This window comes from Antedon bifida, chromosome 9 (genome assembly GCF_963402885.1).
Source record: "Antedon bifida chromosome 9, ecAntBifi1.1, whole genome shotgun sequence".
Taxonomy (NCBI): domain Eukaryota; kingdom Metazoa; phylum Echinodermata; class Crinoidea; order Comatulida; family Antedonidae; genus Antedon; species Antedon bifida.
This window is the reverse complement of record NC_136234.1, coordinates 4801436-4825735: the sequence shown is the minus strand read 5'-3', so window position 1 is coordinate 4825735 and position 24300 is coordinate 4801436. Positions and strand designations below refer to the sequence as shown.

At 33.0% G+C, this 24300-nt stretch overlaps 2 protein-coding genes across 10 annotated transcripts in view; both read left to right on the top strand.

Annotated features, from left to right (window-relative positions):
* The window catches only part of LOC144852593 (uncharacterized), a 28344-nt gene extending 18171 nt beyond the window's left edge, over positions 1 to 10173 (top strand). For 3 of the 7 annotated variants that reach the window (XM_078710494.1, XM_078710497.1, XM_078710490.1), the window contains exons 3-6: positions 372 to 644; positions 762 to 1933; positions 3254 to 3350; positions 5883 to 10173. In XM_078710494.1, the coding sequence (XP_078566620.1) occupies positions 372 to 644; positions 762 to 1933; positions 3254 to 3350; positions 5883 to 5942 (1602 nt within the window). In that variant the 3' untranslated portion in view covers positions 5943 to 10173. Of the gene's footprint in view, positions 1 to 371; positions 645 to 761; positions 1934 to 3253; positions 3351 to 3683; positions 3778 to 5882 lie in introns of those variants that run through there. The other 4 variants (XM_078710493.1, XM_078710491.1, XM_078710492.1 and 1 more) reach the window with 4 other exon arrangements.
* Positions 10174 to 11098: 925 nt separating this feature from the next.
* LOC144852621 (5'-AMP-activated protein kinase subunit beta-2-like) lies at positions 11099 to 24278 on the top strand. Of its 3 annotated transcripts, none has more exons than XM_078710540.1 (8): positions 11099 to 11245; positions 13963 to 14273; positions 15872 to 16041; positions 19685 to 19778; positions 21558 to 21690; positions 21878 to 22011; positions 22480 to 22548; positions 22899 to 24278. In XM_078710540.1, the coding sequence occupies exons 2-8, from the start codon at positions 14112 to 14114 to the stop codon at positions 22974 to 22976; spliced, it is 840 nt and encodes a 279-aa protein (XP_078566666.1). In that variant the 5' UTR covers positions 11099 to 11245; positions 13963 to 14111; the 3' UTR covers positions 22977 to 24278. The 3 variants fall into 3 exon arrangements, with proteins under 3 accessions (XP_078566666.1, XP_078566667.1, XP_078566668.1); XM_078710541.1 differs by having other exon boundaries at positions 11119 to 11159; XM_078710542.1 differs by having other exon boundaries at positions 11135 to 11163.
* Positions 24279 to 24300: the final 22 nt, after the last annotated feature.

The window sequence follows — 24300 nt, the reverse complement described above, 5'->3', positions numbered from 1 at the left end:
TTGGAATTTTCCAAATAATTGGCCTCATTAACTGCACATTGTGCATAATTGAATAGCCTGTGTTTCTACTTTGCCGTTTGACCTTAATTTGTAGTGAAGGTAATTTAAATTAATCAGCCTTCCACCAGGGTCATTTTTCTTATTATTTGTGGGTATTGCACTTAGTTGCCATAGAGAAGATGCAATAGAAATGAAAGACAAACAACTTTTCGAAGGCAAACTATAAATTACCTTATATTTATAAAGGCTAGAAATTTCCTTTTTTTATCTACTAGTAAAATTAGCAATTAGCAATTCATAGCAAAAATTCATTAACATAAGACTGGAAATACATGTGAAAAATCTATCTATTTAAATTCTTTGTTTTCCAGCCAAATGCAGCAGAACCAGTGGCAGCAGATGTAAAGCCAGTGGAGGAGAAGAAAGAAGAATCAACTGAAGCTAAACCAGAAGCAGATGATTCACCAGCAAAGACAGAGGATTCACCAGTAAAGGAAGAGGAACCACCAGCTAAGACAGAGGATTCACCAGTAAAAGAAGATGAACCACCAGCAAAGGAGGAGGATACACCACTGGCAAAAGAAGAGGAATTACCAACAGAAGTAACAAAAGAGGAACCAACTGAACAAGCCAAAACAGATGATGTAATAATAATTCATTGTTTATTTATCTTTTTATGTATGGCATCAACATTGTATTTTTTAAATAATACTTGAATTAACAATTAATTAATATTATTACTTTAATTTTTGTATTTTTAGGAAAAGGTAGTGGAAATTCAAGAACCACAAACAATTGAGGAACCTGCTCCAGTTACTACAGAATTAGTTAGTACACCAGCTGTAAAATCTGTATCATTAGAACAAAGACCAGAATCAATAGAGACTGTAACAGTAGAGGAAACACACACATATGTTCCTCCAATGGTGGGCTCTGCATCAGTGGAACAAAGGCCAATGTCAGTAGAGAATGTAACAGTAGTTGAAACTGTAGAAGAAGTTGCACCAGCTGAACCCACCCCAGTAGAAGATCCAATACCTGTAGTAGAACCTACACCAGTGGAAGAACCTAAACCAGTAGAAGAACCTAAACCAGTAGAAGAACCTACACCAGCAGAAGAACCTACACCAGCAGAAGAACCTACACCAGTAGAAGAACCTACACCAGTAGACGAACCTAAACAATCAGAAGAACCTGCCCCAGTAGAAGAGCCAACATCAGTAGAAGAACCTAAACCAGTAGAAGAACCTACACCAGCAGAAGAACCTATACTAGCAGAACAAACACCAGTAGAAGAAGTGCTACCTGCCGAAAAACCGGCAGAAGTAGAAGTACCCACACCAACTGAGGAGCCAGCTTTACCAGAACCTACAATGGTCCCTGCTGTTGAACAGGTGACTGCTAATGAACCAACACAGATGGAAGAACCTAAATTAGTAGAACCTACTCCAGAACCAACAGAGGAACCAGAAAAAACTGCATCAGTAGAAGAAACAATACCAACAATAGAAATAGATGAATCTGGACCTTTAGACAATACTTCAGAAGACTCCACAGAAACACCTGCCACAGAGGAACCGTCCCAAACTGAACCAATTCCAGCTGAAGAATCAGCACCAGTAGAAGAACCAACGGCAATAGAAGAACCAGCGCCAGTGGAAGAACCAGTGCCAGTGGAAGAACCAGTGGAAGAATCAGCACCAGTGGAAGAACCAGCACCAGTGGAAGAACCAACACCAGTAGATGACCCTACACCGGTTTCAGAACCTGAACCAACACCGGAGTTGATTGCTGTAGAAAATACAAATGGAGAAATTGACAATAAACCACATGACAAAGTTTCCGTGAACTTTATGTGGAATGAATCTGCAGATGATGTAACTGTGTCTGGAAGTTGGGACAACTGGAGTGCCAAAACTCCCCTTGTTCATGAGTAAGTATCTCTATATTTATTTGTGAATTTAAAGATTAAATTATTATCCAAATTAAAAAATTTAGAATTATGGTTTTTTTTTACATTTTTCGGAAAGTACCTTGTCTCTGCTGTCATATACGGTGAAGCATACTTTCGGACAAACCAATTCATTCAGACTTTTTAATTAAAAATAATTGATAATTCACCAACTATATTTTGTTGCTCATTTGTTGTTTTGCACTTATTTTTATATACTGTTTGTGTTTGCCTAATTTTATATTTAGTTGTAATCATTTGTTTGCATGTTCAATGTTCAGTGTTTTTTTTTTTTTAAAGCTGCAAATAAATCGTGTTTAATGCATTAATATTAAATAAAAGAGTACAAGAGTAAACAATTTGGCTTGTCTCTGCTCTTGGTTAAAAGAATACTCTGATAACGCTGTAATGTTACCCTGATAACACGTACACACTGTTCAACTGCTAAGGGTTGTACAAAACCTAAACCAGATCTTCCAAACTAAAAAAAATAATCTGTTTTGATATACAAAAATATTTCAATAGTGCATAAATCTACCATTTAGGCTTTACTACTAGGCCCATTTTGTTTAACGGAAATTTGGTTAATCTGTTGACAACAAATTTGTGGCTGCGACATGATTAGTTCCATGACGATTGTTAACATACTCTAGAATATGACAGAGAATGTACATAGTACAGTACTGTTGGTATTTGTCGCAGCCAGACATAAGAACAAAGGACTGTTACAAGTTCCTATCTTGGCAAGGCGAGCTCAGTGTCCTGTTGTTAGATTGCCTTGGTAATACCATGGAGAAATAAGATTCTCCATGGTAATACCAATTGTTTAAACTATAGATGCTGATGAATTTTATGTTTGAATATATTTTTTAAACATTGCTTTAATAAAAGTATTTCCAATTTTTAAATTTTCAAAGTTGGGAATGTGAAATATTCCATTGAATGTTCTATTCAAATAAAATTAAAAGCTAATAAATTAATGCATTAAACAAAGTTATAGATATTGACTGACTGCAGCTTTTAGTAATCAGTTCTGCACTTTTTATTTGTTATTTATATTTATAACTAAAATTTTAATCTAAAAACAACATTAACTCTGAAGCTTTCTTGTACAAAATTCAAGACATTTCATTTAACTTTTTTAGTAGTATCAATTCAACTCTCTCATAACTAATTATCTAAAAATTGCTGTTCTTAACATTTTATTTTTCATTTCGCCCAGAGTTTTGCTTTAAATCACAAATCAAAAACATTTTAATAACACTGTGCTGTGTTTTCACTAACTGTTCATTTGTTACGTAGTGGCATGCACCATCTGTCCGCCATGATAGCTCTATCGCAAGGTGAATACGAGTATAAATATATAGTAGATGGTCAGTGGAGATGCGATAACTCCAAGGTAATTAGCATACGCAAGACAGGATGTATGAGGATACAATGCCAAACAAAATTGAACCTGTTATGGCAGAAAAAAGAATTTATGATGCTGTTTCACGATTAAAAACAAAATGTTGTCATTAGTTTTCACCTTGGGTTTCATGTTACAGTGGTTTTATGGAAAACGAAAATTTGGCAAAAGTTCAGTTTTGTTGGCATTGTTTCCTTTTAAGGCATGAGGCATGAAATGTGCATCCTCTCCTTACGAATGGGCATTTCTTTTTTTATTTTTTTTTTGTATATATAATAATGAAATAATAACCAATTGGGTTCATGGACCCCATTTTTTTCACAGCGAGGGTAAATTTATTTTGAGTATTGATTTAGCGGAAGGTGAATACAACTACAATTTCACCGTCGATGGCGAAACAAAGGTAGACACTGATCAGGTGAGAGAATTGTCCAATGACGATCCAGTATTTCATCGTTTTCCATAGCATGCATGTTTGAAACTTCTTTATGGCATTTTGTTCAGTCTTGTTCTGATGTAGCATGTTTTGTTCATTTCTTTTGTTGTACAGTAGAACTCCTATTAAGGGACCTCCTTCAGAATGACTCCTATTTAGGGGACTCCTTCAGAACAACTCCTATTTAGGGGACTCCTTCAGAATGACTCCTATTAAGAGGACTCCTTCAGAACAACTCCTATTTAGGGGACTTCTTCAGAACAACTCCTATTAAGGGGACTCCTTCAGAACAACTCCTATTAAGGGGTCTCCTTTACAACAACTCCTATTAAGGGGACTCCTTCAGAACAACTCCTATTAAGGGGACTCCTTCAGAACAACTCCTATTAAGGGGACTCCTTCAGAACAACTCCTATTAAGGGGACTCCTTTACAACAACTCCTATTAAGGGGACTCCTTCAGAACAACTCCTATTAAGGGGACTCCTTCAGAACAACTCTTATTTAAGGGGCTCCTTCAGAATAACTCTTATTTAGGGAAATTCTTCAGAACACAATAAAAGTATCCCCTTAATATGTGTGTCCCCTGAATATGGGCTGGTGGAAGTAAAGTGTCCCCTGAATAGGGGTTTCCCAAAGGGGTTCTACTGCAGTTTGTTAATTTAATATTAACTGTACATTAAGTTAAATTATTGGCTTTGCATTCTTATATCTCATTCAAATTTAATACAAATTGTATATTACTATAGAATCAATTTTATCATGATCAAAAATACATGGTAACAATGATCTTGATTACATTAACTTTATAACTTCAAATAAAGTTCTGTCTACACTATCAAACTAGTTTGACAAAAAAAAGTGTGCTGTGCCCAAATGTGGTAGTGATATGACCATGTCCATATATTGGCACATCACATTTGTTTGTCACATAAAGTTTGATAGTGTAGACAGAGCTTAACATCCATTTAGAATCAGTTTCAATGTATCTTTTAGAATTAGCAAATCTTTTCATTTCTTTTGTTGCTTTTCTAACTACATGCATCATACTCCTTAAATCACTGTTGTGATAGTTCCAGTGACTACACCAATCAAAGTTTAGTGCATTCTATAAAAGCCAAATACAACACAATTTTGGTTCAGATTTTTCTGGAAATGTTCTCCACTCTGTCTTGTTGAAATTTGAAACAGAAAGAATGGACATTTTTTTTTATTCTATAAAGGTTTTGGCAACAGAATTATGGTGTTCGTCCAAATTTCAAATTAATGTAATTATTTCAACAATTTGTGGTTTAGCTTGACGGCAGAATTTTGGCTCTTTGCATGACGTGTGCATTATTAATATTTGGAATATTATTTATAACAATTGCGTTAAAGAAATACAGTAGGCGTAGTGTGTTTTGTAGTATTGTACTTAATTGAAGGTAGGAATCATTCTAAAACAAGTTATTTAGTATTAGACAATTTTATCATGACCACTTACAGCTACATTTGCACTAAAATTGTTTTTGTTTTTAACATTCTGTTGTGTTTCTGCTTCACAGAACAGTGCCATCTTCCATTCTGTTTTTGGAACATGATACATGAATGAATGTATCTTTAGTATGGTACCCCAAACCTAATAAACCTTTGAGTTTGTGAGAGTTTGTAAAAATTGATCAAATTGCATTAAAATTACAACAAAGAGTAAATAATTAAAATGGGAGAAAAACATGGAGGGCTACAATGGGGTTTTAGATAACATTTTTGCCAATGGTTTTTCCTCCATGCATAGCCACCTTATGGCTATGCATTTATCAAATGGTACAGTATAGCCAAAAAGGCAATACAGTACTAATCTATATTTCCTAAAGCTCTGTCTACACTGTCAAACTAGTTTGACAAAAAAAGTGTGATGTGCCCAAATATGGTAGTGATATATTCCCAAATATGGTAGTGATATGACATCATCATGTTCATATATACATAAAATTTAATAATGTAGACAGAGCTTAATCCTAATTCGAAATGATCAGCAGTTACTGTATGGCTAATCAAAAAACGTTATGTACTTGGTATGTTAATGCATTTTATTTATCTTTTTTTCAGCCAACAGTAGAGGCAGAATTTGGATTGAACAACGTAATCCAGGTATCACAGTCCTCCTAAGGAGGAACCACTAAGGGGCATTAAACACAAAAACATGTGCAACATCTCATCGTGTGATTCCTTAAGATTCCAGAGTATTCTAAGATGAAACGGCTTAGAATTCTAGTTTTATGCCTAGGTTGTTACAAAGACAGAAAATCTTATGGGATGAAATAAAGACTTATGACCTGGATTTAGTCTTTGCTTCAACTAAGGTTCCAGAAAAAGTGGTCTAGAATTCGGCAGTAATATTTCTACGTTATTGGTTCTCGGTGCAAGATGCTCATATTTACTCATCATCTCTTCAGAATCTATTGTACAAACAATTATATTTAAAAAAAGACAACTTGTAGTTAGTATAAACATAATAAATAAATTCCACCTATTTATGTACTTGGATAAGAAAGGTCTTTTGCCAGGGTCTGGTGTAACAATAAGCCATCCAGGGATGTTTAGGGCGTTTTAGGGAGTTTAATGCTTTCCTTAGAATATAGGAGGGGAAACTAAAAGTGCTTATGGTTAGGTTTTCTTTATATGTGCTGTTTAGAATATTATGGTGGTTGTCCATCTAAATTCCAGGCCTTCCCAACCACTCCTATCCTTGGGTTGTGACCCTGTTCCCATTCCCAGAAATCACCCCCATTCCTATTTAGTTTACAGATAATTTTGAGAGGGTGTTACACTGTTACATAAAAAAAAAACATTTTGCTTTTAGTTATATTAATTTTTTAAGAATTTTTCTGTGCCCACCTAAAAAATTCCAACTCTATTTTGTATTTTAATGTCATTCCCTTTACTTTAATATTTTATTTTTTGTATTATGTTTATATAAAATTGGCAAATTATATTTACTTGTTTTATAGAAGAAAAATTTGGATTGAGGTTTCTAAAAAATATACAACATTTATATATACATTACAACAATATAATTATGTGTATACATTAGTAGGAATATTGTAAAAATCTAAAAATTCCATCCATAACCTATGATATTATAATTTGAAGTGGTTACATAAAACAGCGGCCTCACAATGTATGAAATCAGTGATGTGTTATCAACGTAGCTCTCTGACTGTATTATGTTTTACATGTACAGATGTATGCTTTCTTAATTCAATATCGATTGATATATATCGATTTGATATCTATCAATTGATATCTATCGATGGATATCGATCGTTGATATCTATTGATTGATATCTATCGATGGAAATCTATCAATTGATATCTATCAATTGATATATATTGATTGATATCTTTTGATTGATATCTATCGATTGATATCTATTGATTGATATATATCGATTGATATCTGTCGATTGATATCTATCAATATCTCAATATCTATTGATTGATATCTACTGATTGATTCAAAGTATTCACAGTGGTATTGGGTTTTGTCCAAAGCTGTGTTAGATATTTGATTCAAATTTTGTGAATGTTTTGCTTGCTTGTCACTTATGCAATGTTGTTAAATGTAGATCCACTATGCAAATATTCCCTCCAATTAGAGACCACTATTATACAGCTTACATAAACAGAACATATGTAGTGATTCTAATGATAGACCAAAACTTCTAGGGTTGTCTGTAGTTGATTTCTATTAACATCATATTCAGTACAGTGATAGGACAACAGGGTAACAAACTGAGGTCCCTTTTTGGAATACTTGGGTCACTATTTCAAAGGTAGTTATTTAAATGTGGTTCCTAAATAGAGTTTCAGCGGAATTTATTTCATAATAATGGTTTATTGATAATAATATTGGTAAAATTCCTGTTTATATAAAATGTAGTATATAATATTACAAGAAGAATATAACCCATTTTTTTGGCAAATAAATTGTGCACTTTGTGTTTAAAGCACTCTAATACAATAGGATGACGAGTGAGGTTGATTTCTTAAAGTGAACTCATATTTAAACATTTATTTACTTTTAGGTGTGTAGTGTACTTTCGTTGCCTTGAGGTTTTAAAGTTATTTACTTCAACAATGATGACTTTTACAAACAACTCGAAGTACACTATGCGGTGTCATTTATGTACATATAAACATACATATAAAGTAAATAGTTGTTGAGTAAAGGCTTTAATGTTCCCTTTACCTGATTGGTTGCAGCCATTCATACCATCCTTGGTTGTTCAACCCATTTGGTACGCTGAGCATAAGCAATTCGTATGCACTAAAATTCGCCATTATGTAAATAGCAATTGTCCCATTTAAATACAAGTGTTTTACAGTCCGACAAACTTCTTGTTAGTTGTTCCATTAGTTTTGCACATCTGCGGTTGCTTACAGTTAAAAATACGAGGACATTGCCATGTGGGTAATAATATGCAATATTGAGGATTTCTTGCGCAATTTTCAAATAGTGAAATCAAATGCATACTTTCACATTTGTAAATATAATTTTGTTTATGGCTGTTAAGTTCTATTTGCCCCGCCGCATGCCTATTAACATTTCAACCTGAATATGCAAATTTTGTGACGAACAATGTTTATTCAAATGCATGTAGAATTTCACGTTAACTGTGTATTTAGCTTAGCTATACTAAATCAATATAAAGTATCTGCTGTTTGTGTTTGTTTAAATTGATCTAGTTTTTTAAAAACATTGCAAAAACAAACATATCAAATCCTGAATGATATATGTTGCCCTGACCGTCTTCCGACAAAACACTAGTTTATTTTCTCTGGGTTTTTTTCACAGTTTAATAATGCAATATATTGAAAATTTAAACAAATATTATTTGTATATAATTATTTGGACATCATGAAATATAAACAGCATTTTTTTATACTTAAAAAGTACTTTATTAATGTTAATTTTAAATTAATTAATAATGTTGGTGAAGTTAGAAAATAACTGTTGACTTGTTGGTGAATTCATTTTAAAAAGGAAAGGAAATTGAGTAAAGTTTTGGAATTAATGCAGTTTATGAATGTATTTAATACCCTCCTTAATGGTTAATTTGTACTAAAAAAAAAATTACACAGTGTACGTAGTACAGAGAAATATATAATTGGAAAATGAAAAGGTATCTGAAAATGATTTTGAATTTAAAAGTAACAATATACAAGGTAATTTTTTATTAATTCATAAGAGACAATTTTTAATTTGATGATCTTATTTTAGACTTGGTTCTCCTTGTAGCATTGGAAGAAGTATGTATACGTTAAATTTTCCCTTATTACCATAAGCAATTTGCTACCCTGATCTTAATCCTGGTCATGTTCTCAATAGTACGTAATAAATTGGAGGTTTATACGATACAAATTGTTTTCATAAATTTTCAATGTGGATTGTAATTAAAAAGTAGTTTAAGCAGTAGATAATTAGTATATTAATGTTAAGAGTTCCATAATTACTATTTTCACAACAAAAAATGTCTTTGTTACCAGACATCATGATTACAGCGTTCATTATGCTTGCTGATTGACTCAAATTTTCTGTGATTCAAAAAGTTTAAAATGATTTTTTTCAAATACTAAACTTTAATGCCTTTTACTTTATAGTTTTGATCTAATAATAGACACAACTACAATATTTAGAACGTTTAACATTTACACTGAAGAGTCTATGATCAAGTTAGAATGCTATTTTGTTGATAACATCTTATGTAAATATGGAACAGCATATATGGAAAATGATCACATTCTGTTGTTTTCAGTTTACCACACTGACGCTGGTGCAACTTTACCACCAGATTTTAGTCATGGTTAATAAGCATCCTAAAATAAAGGGTGGTATACGACTGTAAAAGTGTACTACAGGTATATTTTGTGACTACAGTATATAGACAACCTTTTTGTTAAATGGAATATTTAATTCACAATATTACTTTGTTTGGATTTCATCGCTTGCCTGGTTAACAAAACAGTAGTGGAACCCGTCCTTTGGGACAGGACAGCCCTATTCAGGGGACATTTTCCCATGAAATGAATAAGGGGAAATATACTTTTAACTATTCAGGGGTTGTGTCCTGAAGGTAGATACTGTACTGTATGTAGTAATATATCCATGGCAAGTCTTTGTACAGAATAAACCTGTTTGTATTGTGGAAGTTGATCAATTCGGCAGAATAGGGCTGAAAGTAGATGTCAAGCTGTTTGAATTATATTTAGTGTTAAATATTACTTTTTGAGTTCTGGTGCTTCGTGTGCTTATTATCCTGTTATAACTGAAGAGTAAGTCTACTGCGACTGTACTGCACTTCAGAAAATGCAATTAAAAGTATATACTAATCTAAAATTGACTATAGAGTTGTTTTTTTTCGTAAGTGGTGTTTGGAGATTTCCTCAATGAGGAAACCAAAGGTTCCTGTGAAGGACAGTGTTTCAATTTGTTAAATACAGTATGGAGTGCAGATCCAGTATGTTGTGAAAGTTGTTTTGAAACACATAATTTCCTTTCCAATTTCCCAAAAATGCCCTTTAAAAAAAAAGAGGGTGGGGTGGAGGTGATTGACTATAACTGTATTTCAATAACAACTATTCTTCTCCCCCTCCCCTATCATTTATACAGTATTTGTGTACTAAACTATTTGAAAGCTTCCATTCCTATGAAGTGCATGTAGAACTAATAAATGCATGTGCCAGCAACAGCCTATCTATACATATAGAGAAATATAATAAATGTTCAATGGAATAATTATTATGTCTCTGCAAGATTTTGATAGGGATTTCTTTTTAAACAGATAACACAAGAAAAAAAGGGCAAGATGCATTATAATAATCCACCTTTTATCATAATTATCACGTTCAGACTAGAATAATCTGGCTTAAAAAAAAACAATTCATGACGTTTTGCACGTAGTCCATGGCCCAGCCATTAATATCATGCCTTTGTACTAGTAGTGAGCCACCAATGCAGAAATTCATCGAACCATGTGCTTTTGTTGACCTGGAACATTCACAGGCCACTGACCTAGTTATTTGTACCCAAGATTCTCAGGAAGTAGACGATAGTATTTAGAAAACGGGGGTGTTTATTTAGAGCCATAGTCAATATAACTCAAAAATTGCATTTACATATTATTGATATTTATAAAACGTAGTAAATATGTTATTAATGTATTTTAAATATGTTTGCAAATTTGTTTTAACGTTGGCGTAAATTGAATTTCAGGATTTAAACTCTTTTTTCCTTTGTTTACATAAATCAACTAGTCCTGACCCAGGTAATTTTATCGACGCCATATTTGTTTTCATCAGTATGCTCGGAAAGAAGCCACGAGGGTAGGTAAATGTAAACAAACTTTTTTATTCGAGATTGTTCACTTGTCTTTACAATTTGGGAGAAATATTTGAAAAGGGATCGAAAGGTAAATTACTGATGTATTTTTTATATGGGAATATGCTCCAATCGGTTATAAAATTTCGGATAAACATTACATTCTTTTTTGGTTATCATTTTGCGATCTGGATAAATTGAGGCTGGGTTTGGCGGCCACCAACGGCTGGTCATCGCCATCTGCTGCTGCATACATCATGAAGTCGGTATTTTTTGTAAACACTTGATTCTATTTATATTGAACAGAACTGTCTTTAGAACATGCACCATATCATTAATTTGTCTAAAATGTATGTTTTATTATGCTTTGATGTTTAGTGCATTGTTAGCTGTCAAAAAGGCAATCAAATTTAATTAAGAAATACGAAAGGCCAGTTTGTATTTTGAATGTTATTTTTATGAGTGTAAAAAAGTAGCCCTCCATTCCATCCAGCCTGTTTATATTATGACTGAGCAAAAAGAACATTCTCTATCTATGGACTGAGTCTATATGGCTATTGTACTGTAGATTAAGGTAAGGGTCATGGCAACACTATATGGCCGAAATGCAGGCTTATTTGTATGTTATGATATTATAGTGACATTATTGATTTATTTGTGTTGAATGTGCTATAAATAAAGTACAGGGTAGTCCTATCCTTTTTTAATTTAATAAATGTAATGTATGTAATAATACTTTCATTTTCATTATAATTATTACTATTTCATTCATCAGTGGAAAATTACTTCCATTTATTATCATTTGCATGTAAAATATACATAGAAATTTAAATTATTATTATTAAATTATTTTATTTATTTTAATATTGTTATACTATATTGATGCACTCTCACTTTTTTAAGGTATTGTATTGCTAATGAGAATTTTGAATAAAGTAGTCAATCAATCACATGATGGATGCTCTTAATTGCAAATAAAATGCAAATTTTCTTTTTTACTAATTACATGATTGCAATTTTCATTTAAAAAACAAGGTATTAATTCTTTGGACTTAATGCTATATTTTCTCAAGTTAGGGTTACTTGGAATTTACTTAAATTGTCATTGTCATTTATTTTTATTTCTCTCCATTGTTGGAAGCTTTTTATTCTGGCGATATTGGCGAGTTGCTTGCTGTTGGATGCATATGAAAAAAAAACATATATTACTCTATTACGGTATTTACTTTATTTTAAATAAAGATACTAAATAAGAAATTGAGTTCTTATTACTTACAATTAGTCATCATAATCATTTAACATATCACTTCTAGATGTACTTACGCATCTGTTTTTTTTCGATAGAGAACTTGAAAATTATGTAATCTACCAAACATTGCATTTATGAGATTGCAAACATGTTTTGTAATTAATTGCCTTTCAGCTTCAATGTCATTTTCATCATAAAGTAAAAAATCAATTACTACATTCTTAAAAATTCTGAAAATTCGAAAAATTGTGATTTTATTCAATTTGTTTTCCTTGAAAATATTTAATTTTTATAATACAGTAGTATGCATTGACACTACCAAAAGTATTCAATTGAGAATTTACCATTGAGTATAGTTTTTCCGTTGAGTACTTATAACGTAGTATTTTCAGTGGCGGGATTGTTCTTAACAAAAAAGCTTGCGTTGTTAACGTTTTGTATTCAAATGATTTTCTCTTGAGCACAATCCATTTATAATTTATCATTTGAATACAAAAAGTCCTCAACAAATTTTTATGTTGACTACGAAAGTTCCTAATCGAATACAACAAAAAGTCTACCATGAGAGTGTTTAAATTCTTCCGATTTCATAATCATAAATCTTTGTGTGGAAGATGGCAAACGTGAATACGCATAAAGGTGACATGTTTGTATTCGTGTAAACAAATTCGCCTAGTGTAAAACAGGCTTAATGTTCATTACATTCACTTACATTTTTATGTACTTGAGAGGTTGGGTTTATTTATAGTAACACCATGGTAACTATGGTACCATCAAAATATATCAAACTGAAAGGGGTAAATTTGGCATTATGCCAAGCATAGAACACCTTGTATACACAGTAGTAAAATCATTTAACAGAAGGCTAAACAGAAAAGATTGTCTAATCAGACGGTTTATTGAACTGTTATTTGGAAAATGACATCAATACCCAGCCAGCAACAGATGTACAGTAGATTGAACATTTCATCTATAGCACATTGAAACAACAACAACATCATAAAGCAGGCCTTGCATGGGTTGTATGTTTTTAGGTCAGCAGTATTGGTATCTGCAGCGATGCATGCACAATTTAAGAACATTGCAAAAAGTACTTGCAAATCAATACATCTCTTAATATTATCATCGACAATTATCACCTACATGTTGTTTGATTGTGTAGAGGTGGGTCAAAGACTTGGCGTCAAGAACGCATGAACTGTTTTCTTCCAAAATGTCTTTGTTTCCGTATCTGACTGTTTTATACAGTATATCATTATTCTACAGCTCAGTTTCTAACTACAGAACACATTTTCACTGTATGTGTTCAATAAGCGACTTCGATAACTCCAGAGGGCGCCATATTTACAAGGTCAATCGGGACAAAAAGTTCCATCTAGGCCCTAGTGTGGTGATGCACAACTGTACTGCAGTAAAATCATTTTGCATTATCCTATAAAACAGGGCAAATTACTGCTCATACTGAGCGGATATAAAATGGTCCATTTGAGACTACTGCACATAATAGTATAAAACTAATAATAGTTTTATATTTATAACAAATGTTGTCTTTTTATCAGTGTTTTCTAGATCCCTGCAGTTCCTATTGCCTCAGTTCGTGACTCAGTTTTCAAAACAGATGCTTCGTCGTATTCACTCTCAATCTTTAAAGCGACTCGGTACATTCAAAAGTATTCGAAAGAAGTGCGGTCTTGTATGAAAACACACTATGGGCAACACCGGTGGTAAAGAGAAGGGTAAAGATGGTTTGCCTATGTCACCGAGCAAGGAGACACCGTCATTTGATTTTAATCCGCGCAATCATCAGCATCGTAAACTTTTCCAGCAGTTGTCGTTAGATGATAATGACTTATCGCAAGCAAGTTTTAAGGTAACGATTGTTTTTAGGGTGGGGTGAATAAAATGACATTTCTATTCTCATTGTCATCAGCATAATAGCATAATACACTGAAGTGTTAGTTTGGTACAGTATCTTTCTAAATGAATGTAAAAACACAATAATAGCTTTCATTTACAGTAGATTGCAGATTTGAATTGAAAAAAAAAAAAAATATGCCTTGAAAAAATGTTAATTACTTTGCTTCTGCTTTCTAATAATGTCCATTTAAGTAATTAAATGCACTATTAAAATAGCCTAGAGTGTTCTAAACAATTTAACCTTCTCCCTATGCACATTTTAATAGACCCCCCTATGCTAGTCCTATATTTTTCTGAGTACATTGTTGTGACCTTGGCAGATGACCAGAAGGTGAACACCAATTATCAGGGATGCGCTTAGAAATTCAGTTTATGAAAATATCAGATCCTGTTTTCTTCTTTTCTTTCTTCTGTTAAGAAAAAGATATATTATGTTTTGTTCTTCTGCAGCTTGACAGCATATCTGCCAACGCTTTGTTTTCAGATTCTCGTTTTAGTAGATCATATTTTATAGTTTAGTTGCGCTGAGTATTTTTAGAGTCTGTCTACCACTCAGCTATTCCAAGGGAAGTGGGTGAGGATCATCAACACTGATTCTATTGTTGTGTTCTTGGCACGAATCCAACATTAGTGTCCAGATCCCTTCGGGATGTGATTCAATAATAATAGGCAACATTATGTTTTACTTAAAAACAATTTTCAAGGACTTTATTGCGTTATTTATAATCAATCATAACCAATGGAGTATAAAATGTGGGTGTATTTTTAGCTTGAATATTTCATAATTATGCTGTGTAATCTGTAAGGATCTATGTTATATTATACAATGAAATGATTAACAAACATTTTAAAGCCCTGTCTACACTATGTGACAAAAAATGTGATGTGCCCATATATGGACATGATGATGTCATATCACTACCATATTTTGGTATATCACTACCATATTTGTTCACATCACACTTTTTTTTTGTCAAATTAGTTTGATAGTGTAGACAGAGCTTTAAACAGTTAAAATAATGCCAAAAGAACTTGTGGATGGGTAACCAACTAAACCCACACAAATACATACTTAAAACTGAAAAAAAATATTACCGAATTCTGTAGTTTTTTATCTGCTTTATATCAATATTTGTAATACATACAGTGTCATATGAATAGTGTATTACAGAATTTGCCTATGATGGTAGAGTATCTAGAATCCGCTAAAAATATATGTTGTGTTTTATTCTATTTTAATTGCTTTTAATTTAACTATTTATTTCATCATTACTTCAAGAGGGCGACCCAGCCAGCGTGAGCTGATTTTACTCAGCCCTCAAACCAACATTGGTTTAAGCTCTGTCTACACTAAAAAACTAGTTTGATGTGCCCAAATATGGTAGTGATTAATATTACTGTACATCATCATGTTTATATAGTAGGCTACTCAGTGTAGTTTGATAATGTAGACAGAGCTTTATAACTTATGGTACAGTAGGCCATCTTCATTTCAATTTGTGTATATTTCACATCTTGTATTTTCACCAAAATGTCTTGTTTGTTTTAAAGGATATTCATAGGTCAGAGTTCACAAGACCCAGAGCTAGTACTATTGTTGAACAGCCTGTTCTCAACCTAAAAGCCTTACCCACTGTGTTCCATTGGAATGGAGGAGGCAAAAATGTGTTCCTATCAGGGAGCTTCAACCAATGGAAGACAAAGATTCCAATGTCTAAAAGGTATTTGAAATATTTTATTTATACTTGGGCGACCTCTTCACTAAAAAACTGGTCTCCCAGAGGGCCTAGTTATGGTCAGTGGCTGTGATGTACTAGTACATCGGGGTAACCCCCTACTCGCCTGGAAAGATGTACTAGGTTCTTTAAAGTGCACATGAGCTAGATGTGTACATTGGACCTACAGTTTATAGTCCTTATCCGAGAAGACTCGTTCTACCACTAGAACCATGGAGCAAGTGAGCCTTGAACCCTTGCCGATGTTACGGCTACGTAATTACGGTTCCACTGTCTTAACCGCTTTGCCACTCACTCACTATGACAGTAAGAAATGATAAAAGGCATATAATTTCATGGTGTCCCTATAGTATGAATATGGTAGTTATATCTTTTGCACTGGCTGCTAAAGGTACAGTATTGAGAAAATAATAATATAGATTTATATAGCGCACATACCACTCAAGAGTGCTCAAGAGCATCCTGTCCTCAAAAGCTAAGAAAAACATCTCTCTAGACAATGGTTATGACTGTAAAGATGATGATGAGTAAAAGAAAAAAATAAAAAAAATAGAAATTTTAAAATGGACCGGACAATTGGAACATAAGTTTCTCCATCTGACTTGTGTGCTGTATGTATGTGTGTACCCTAATAGTTTGCATTTTATATCTATTATTATACTCTAACTAAAATAGCAAATTTAATATAAAACCACAATAGCACTGATGTCCCAATATTATTAATTAAATACAAGATGGTTTCATTCCTGGTTTACATTTTATTTTATACAAACATTTTTTTCCAAGTTACAATTGTGTTTTATGAATAATAAAAGAAAATCAAACATAGCATCTTCACGTATTGCCTAAAGCTGCTATTCTTCGAAATGAATAGGTTACGAGATACATTATTCCCATTGTATATATTGTTTGACTTATTTGCCATTGATTCAATTATTAAGTTGGTTTTAGACTGTTTGTTAGTATAAATAATACTACCATATAATCAATATAGTATCTTCAGCAGTCACAACATTATTATATATATTTCTGTTTTAATTATTAATTCTCATAGCCATTAGATTCTAATTAAATGTTTTTTTGTAAATATTTTGTAATCATTTTTCTTATGGAAGATATTGGGAATAATAATAAAATAATAAAAATAATATTCTAATTGTGTATAAGCTCTGTCTACACTATCAAACTTGTGCCCATACAGTATATGGACATGATGATGTTTGTTTGCGCATATCACTAACTTATTTGGGCACATCAAACTGTTTTTATCAAACTAGTTTGATAGTGTAGGCGTAAAGCTCTGTCTGCACTATCAAACTTTATGTGATAAAAAGAGTGATATGCCCATATGGACACGATGACATCATCACTACCATATTTGGGCACATCACACTTTTTTGTCAAACTAGTTTGATAGTGTAGACAGGCTAATTTGATGTTGTTTGTGTACAGTGTGTTTGCCTATTTAAGAATTATTGATCAACAATTAATCATAGCTAATGAAGTTCGTTAAAGCGTACCGTGGTGAGGTCACTAACCTACCCATGGCTTATCAACACAACCTTGTGTAAAAAATTTGTAGCACACCTACACTGTTAAGGCCTGATAATGATAAATGAATGCAACTATCCACCCACCACAACAAAAGTACATGTGTGTTTTAATTACATTTGACGGAATTTGATTCCTAGTTCGCATGTGTACTGACGTGAACATGATCACATTTCACAAATCTATATTCAATAATACTTCTGTAGAAAAATAAACTTGCCGTATAGATTTTCTCGATGTATTGTTATTATGAGATAGATTAATACGCTGTAGAAATCTGCACAAGGTCTTGTGTTTGTTATTAACACTTACTTCTGATCCTAAAAGGCTGCCTTCGGCGTTAATATCGAGCTGTTGCACTTACAGTACCAAGGTTTTTTAAAATCCTTAATTAGTATAACAATAGCTAGGTTCATGTTTGCTAGACATATCCTGTTGATTTAAATTTGTGATAATGATATGATGATATTTTATAATTAATATGTTTCTTAATGGGTATTGATTGTTATTGTTATGCTCTAAGAAAACAACCATCTGCACATATTTAATCCTGAATCTCTTTTTTAGTCTTTTAAATTAATCATAAATTTTGTACGTTTTTAATAAGATGCAAATAAATCAAATCAAAAATCAATTGATACATGATTCTATATCTTCCCAACACATGAGTGCTGCGAGTGAACATTATTTAGTATGCTTAAATATATTTTGTATACAGTATTGTATTTTCTAATTTCTACTACAGTATCTATCTAGTACAATTGCTAAAAGTAGTGGAGCTGTAGCTTGGTGGTTAACATGCTTGCCTTTGCAATCCCAATCCAGGGTTCAATCCTGACCTAGTGCCAGAGTTGTCACTCGCATTTCTTTTATTAATTCTTTTAACATCACTCTCTAAGCCTCAAATGAGACTATGGGTATGTTCAAATCCATGGAGTTATGCTTTCGTATCGCACGCAATGTCATATTATAATTAGCGTCGTAACAGAAAAATGTTTAGACTTCCCTACCTAACACTTTCGTTTCAAACTGAAGTGTCAACAATTTGGGTGAACATCTGGTATGCAAGAGTAAATTTGATTGGTTAGAAGTCAAAATCGTTGATGCATGACTTTCGTATCGTAAGCGTCATTCACTATTCCTGTACTTTGAGCTGTTGTAACGAACGAAAGATCAGTGTCGTACGAGGTGGCTTCCACTAATTTTTTCCTGGTTCAGACCTATGGAGTTGTACAACGCGTACAATACGAAAGCATAACTCTGTAGGTCTGAACAGGCCCTTAGTTTATAAGCATGATAAGTTATTAAATAGTTTATCCATCCAAAATTGGTGAGTTACTCGCTGTTGGATGCGTATGAAATAAAATGTAAAAAACCTTTTTTTTTTTAAAGTCAATGATTTTTACAAGATTAAACCCTTCATGATAATTTATAGTTTTTTCAATTTGCAAAATATTAAATGAAAGTTGCCAGGTCAGCATTTACCAAAATATGATGATTACAGTATCATATTGGTTGCCTTTAAAGGAAGCATTAGATCATTGTTATCTAATCTATAGACAAGCCTAAGCCCAAACAAGCATTGCTTTCAATTTTCGTTTTTCCTGAGGAAACCCTGTTTTGTGGTCATGTAGTGAAGGTTACATCCAGGGGCCTACTCCAGCTTATCAAAGCATTTATTGTTGACCAATCATTGAACTTGACCTTGTTGTTGAAATACCAGGTCAATGACCAGGTGTGAGGGGCATTACTCATTGATCTGTTTTTAATAATTTGATTTTCCTTTTTAAGCTATGTCCACACTATCAAACTAGTTTGACCAAAAAAAAGTGTGATGTGCCTAAATATGGTAGTGATGTGCCCAAATATGGTAGTGATATGCTCAAATATGGTAATGATGCTCAAATATGGTAGTGATATGACATCATCATGTCCATATATGGGCACATCAAATAAAGTTTGATAGTGTAGACAGAGCTTTTAATGACTTGAAATTCTGCAGAATACATTTGATTTTTCAAATGCAGTGCAACTAAAATAAATTTGGTCACTGCATTAATATTTTTGTTTTTTACAGCACTGGTGAGTTTGTGACAATAGTGGAGCTTCCAGAAGGCAAGCATGAGTACAAGTTCAATGTGGACGGTCAATGGACTCACGATCCTAAGCAGGTAATACACTAACATAAATGTAGTGGAGCTGTAGCTTGGTGGTTAACGTGCTTGCCTTCCTATCCCAAGGTCTGGGGTTCAATCCTGACCTAGTGCCAGAGTTGTAACTCACCACTCTCTCAACTCCATACTTATACTTGGTTTATAAGCATGATAAATGATAAAATAGTTTATCCATCTTGTAATTGGTGAGTTTGTGCTCGCTGTTGGATGCATATGATTACAAATTTTTTAATACAAAATAATGAATGGTCATATGTGACAATGTATTACAGAATTTGTGAAGATACAGTCCATTGAATCTGGTGCAATTTGAAAGTGAATAACATTTCAAATTATAAAATTGGTTAATTAAAACTATATTGTAATTTAAATAACTCAACGCATTAGTGTTTAACTTCATCCAATTATTACTGTTAATGGTTAGTGGCACCATTCATTAAAGAGTGACCCTACAGATATAATTTTTCTCCTATTACATTTACCATTTTCAAAAGCTATCAATATTTCTTACATTTATGTAATTAGAAACTAAAGTTATTTAAACTCGTTCTTTCTAATTTGAAGGGGGAGCTTTGGGGAGGCATGTTTAAAATGCGTAATTAGAGCCGTTTAATTATAGTGTCTAAGCATACTCATATACTTTACGGACTAAATTAACCATTTGATTTGGCCTCGGACTACAGCGATTTCTGAATTAGAAATAGTTGGGTGACAATGCAAATGTGATTTTAGTCAGTATACGATTTGTGACTATGTATGACCACTGAAATGAAAGGTTTTTCACTGAACCAAAATATAAAATGAATACAAGAATATCAAATTACCAAAAATATTGTGTAACAGATATAATGTTTTCTGATGTGTATTGCTTTTAAGATGGTATTGCTATCATCAGATAGTGTGGTAGACAGCTTTAGTAAACTAGAATAGGTATGTGATATGTTAGCAGGCGGCCCCTATAGGGCAGTTTATATGCTTAGTAGTATCATGTTGTGGGCCAAGTGCCAATTGAAAATAAGATTCAAATGTGATTGCTGCCTAGCTAAGCTTGAAATGTAACCCATGATCATACTAATGTACTGTATTCCTACCACCTAGGGTTTTGTAACAGTAAAATGTCAGTATTTTGGCTCTGTACCAACATTTAGATTTTAGTCTGTCTGGTTTTTGATGATTTTTTTTCTATTGGCTTTATACCAGCACATTCGTTCCTATCTGAAATGTGATGGGAACTAACAATATACCATTGACTGACCAATTAAATCACTTACCACCAGTTGTTTGCTAACAGATTTGAACCAATAACTTGATGACAAGATGGCTGGCACCAAAAAAAATACCGTTATCAATTTGCCATGGCAATAATGTTTATAGATATGAAGTAGATTAGTTTTCACCTTGTTTTTGTACCAGCAATAGTGATAATTTTACTGTATATCAATTATAATTATATCAATATTAATATATGTATTGGTATGTTTATTGTATTGCAATTTTGATAACTAGTGTGTACATCTCAGACACAGGGTTCTCTACTGTTTTAGCTGTAAGTTTGGTAATGTCAATAACATTTTCTAATTCATTGTTCAACTGTAACCAGTCTATAGTATTAGTGACTGGTTGCCTAGGTTCTAGGCCCTTCTCTGTAGCATTACTTTATTTTTACAGTATTATATCAAATATCCCTTCAAGAATCATTTTTTAGGCCACGCCCAATAACTGACGAAAGATGTACTGTAATAACCAGAAGTTCTGCGTGTTTTTTCTCTTTTTTAGCCAACAGTGGATAACAACGTAGGCAGTGTAAACAACACAATAAATGTGATGAAGTCTGACTTTGAAGTTTTAGAGGCGTTAGCCATTGACTCTATAAACAGTAGCAGTACTGCGCATCAGAATGTAACAAAAGGTATGCTCTTGGATTTCAACATAAATTGCTAGGGTAAATTACATCTAACAACAGGACACATTTTCTGTCAAAGTTTGATAGTGTAGACAGAGCTTTATGACTGTTTTAAAGACAATAGAATGAGTAACCATAACAACAAACAGCCAACTGCAAAATTAACTGATTTTAAAATTCAATTTGTTTGTAGGAGAGAGTAGTTCACCACCAGGTGACTATAGTCAAGAAATACCTAAAAGGATTTCACCTGAGAAGTCTGGAGGTCCTCCAATTCTTCCACCGCATCTCCTGCAGGTGATGTTGAATAAAGACACAGGTCTACAGGTTAGTGAAACAGTTCAAATACAGATTTGGTAATTGATTGTTAAGATGATTCGATTGCAACACCTTGGCAAGCATGGTTTCTCACCATCATGCCAGGAGTGCCAGTCGGCAATCACGCCTTGGGCTGGTGGGTGGGAAGGAGAGGGGTGCATCACCAACCAGCGCGATGAGAACCGTAGATAAGGAATCATTGGTTGTAAAATGGAAAGTTCTCTCGTCTGTGTCCTCATGTGAAATTGTAAAAAACTCCCAATCTCTCTTTCCTCAACTGTTAAGCTATGTATACACCATCACACTAGTTTGACAAAAAAGTGTGATGTGCCCAAATATGGTAGTGATATGACATCATCATGTCCATATAATTATGGGCACACCACATTTGTCACATTTTGATAGTAGACAGAACTTTAGCTTCCTATAAAACACTACATTGAGTCTGTATGCTATTAAAATATTTTATTTTTATAGTACGATCCTTCGTTGCTTCCTGAACCAAATCATGTGATGTTGAACCATTTATATGCTCTGTCAATTAAGGTTAGTATGACCTCAGTATGACCTCAAATGACTCTTTGGAGAGTACAGTAGAACTCCTCCCATTTTGTTGGGTCCTGAGGAGTTCTGGTAATCCTAACGGCCAATTTACACAGACGAGCTGTAACGGTAAGCAGAATACCGCGTAGCTTGTCCCACATAGAATATGTATCAATTCTGAGCGGAAACCGCCATACACTCGACGTTGTGTGTAAATGGTCATAGGGAATAACATAGATTCTATGACCATAATAATAATAATATGGTTTTCCATTGGGGATCTCATTTATATTATAGATATTTTTTTTTAAAGATAATTTCTCTTACTTATGATTTAATTCTTTGCCATGTAGGATGGTGTGATGGTTTTAAGTGCGACTCATCGGTACCGCAAGAAATATGTTACAACAGTAATGTATAAGCCCATATAAAAACCACAGAAGGGGTGTTCTATATTTGCTCTAGTCTGGACTGATAAAGATGTTTTATGTTTGTAGGCACCCATATATGGTCATGATGTGTCCATATATAGTCATGAAGTACTCAAGTTTACAACGTGTCCATATATAGACATGAGGTACCCATATATGGTCATGATGTGTCCATATATAGTCTTGAAGTACTCAAGTTTACAACGTGTCCATATATAGACATGTGGTACCCATATATGATCATGATGTTTCTATATTATCTTATGCCTATATAAGGTAATGATGTATCATATATGGTATAATATAATGCTGATATATGGTAATGATGTACGAATATTATTATAATGTGTTGTCATGCCCATATATAGCTGTTGGGTAAGATGTCACCATTCCCTTATATAGGCATTACTTTGTCGGTTAAAAGGTTGACTTTAAAGTGTGATTTACTTTCTATAGGTTATTGTATTCAGTAGGTGTGCCAAATTTATCAGTAGTATATCTGTCAAGAAGGTTTGTGAATAATTGAAATATGATTGGCTCATAAATGTTTTAAAGGAGAGGGACTATTTTGGTGTAAATGTTTCGGTTTATAATTGATACAATTGAGAGATGTGGTACGGTGTTAACGTGCATGGTCATTTTAGTGCAACATGATTTAAAACCAAAGAGTTTATAATACTATCGTATTTAGCGCTGAGGTTATTATAACTATATTTTTTTAACCCACTTTCAGCTTACTAGCCCCTGTTATTTACTTTGCTGAAATTGGTTTTATTGCCGAAAATTTGAGGGAGGGTTAAGAAAGGTGATTGTAAAGTAAAATTAAGGGGTTAGGAAAATTGTAAAGTTACTGCATTAGCATTACTGCAGTTTAGGCAGTAGAATTACTGCAGCAATTATAGTGAGACTGCCGATGCATTAGTGCTAAGAGTTGCTTGTCTATGTTATTCGAGAATGATATGAAAATTATTTTAGTAAGAGAGAAAAATGAGACTAAATTTGCAAATGAAAGATACTTAAAATGTGAACTACTGTACAAAAAGTGACATTCCTTTTATTTGGAGGTTAACAAATTTAATGTCAGAAGACACTAGATATAAAAATGTACAACTCTGTATAACATTTTTTAAAGAAAAAAGCTCTGTATAGAACAGGAATAAAACAAATCGGACAGAGCAAAAAATGGTTTATTTTCTGTTAATATAGCGTACCAATATAATTAAATTTCGATTCTATAAAATTTATCTTGAACTATTATTTAAATTAAAAAAATTATAAAAAGATTAGGTAAGTTTTTTTTTTTTAATAAGTTTATTGTTAATAT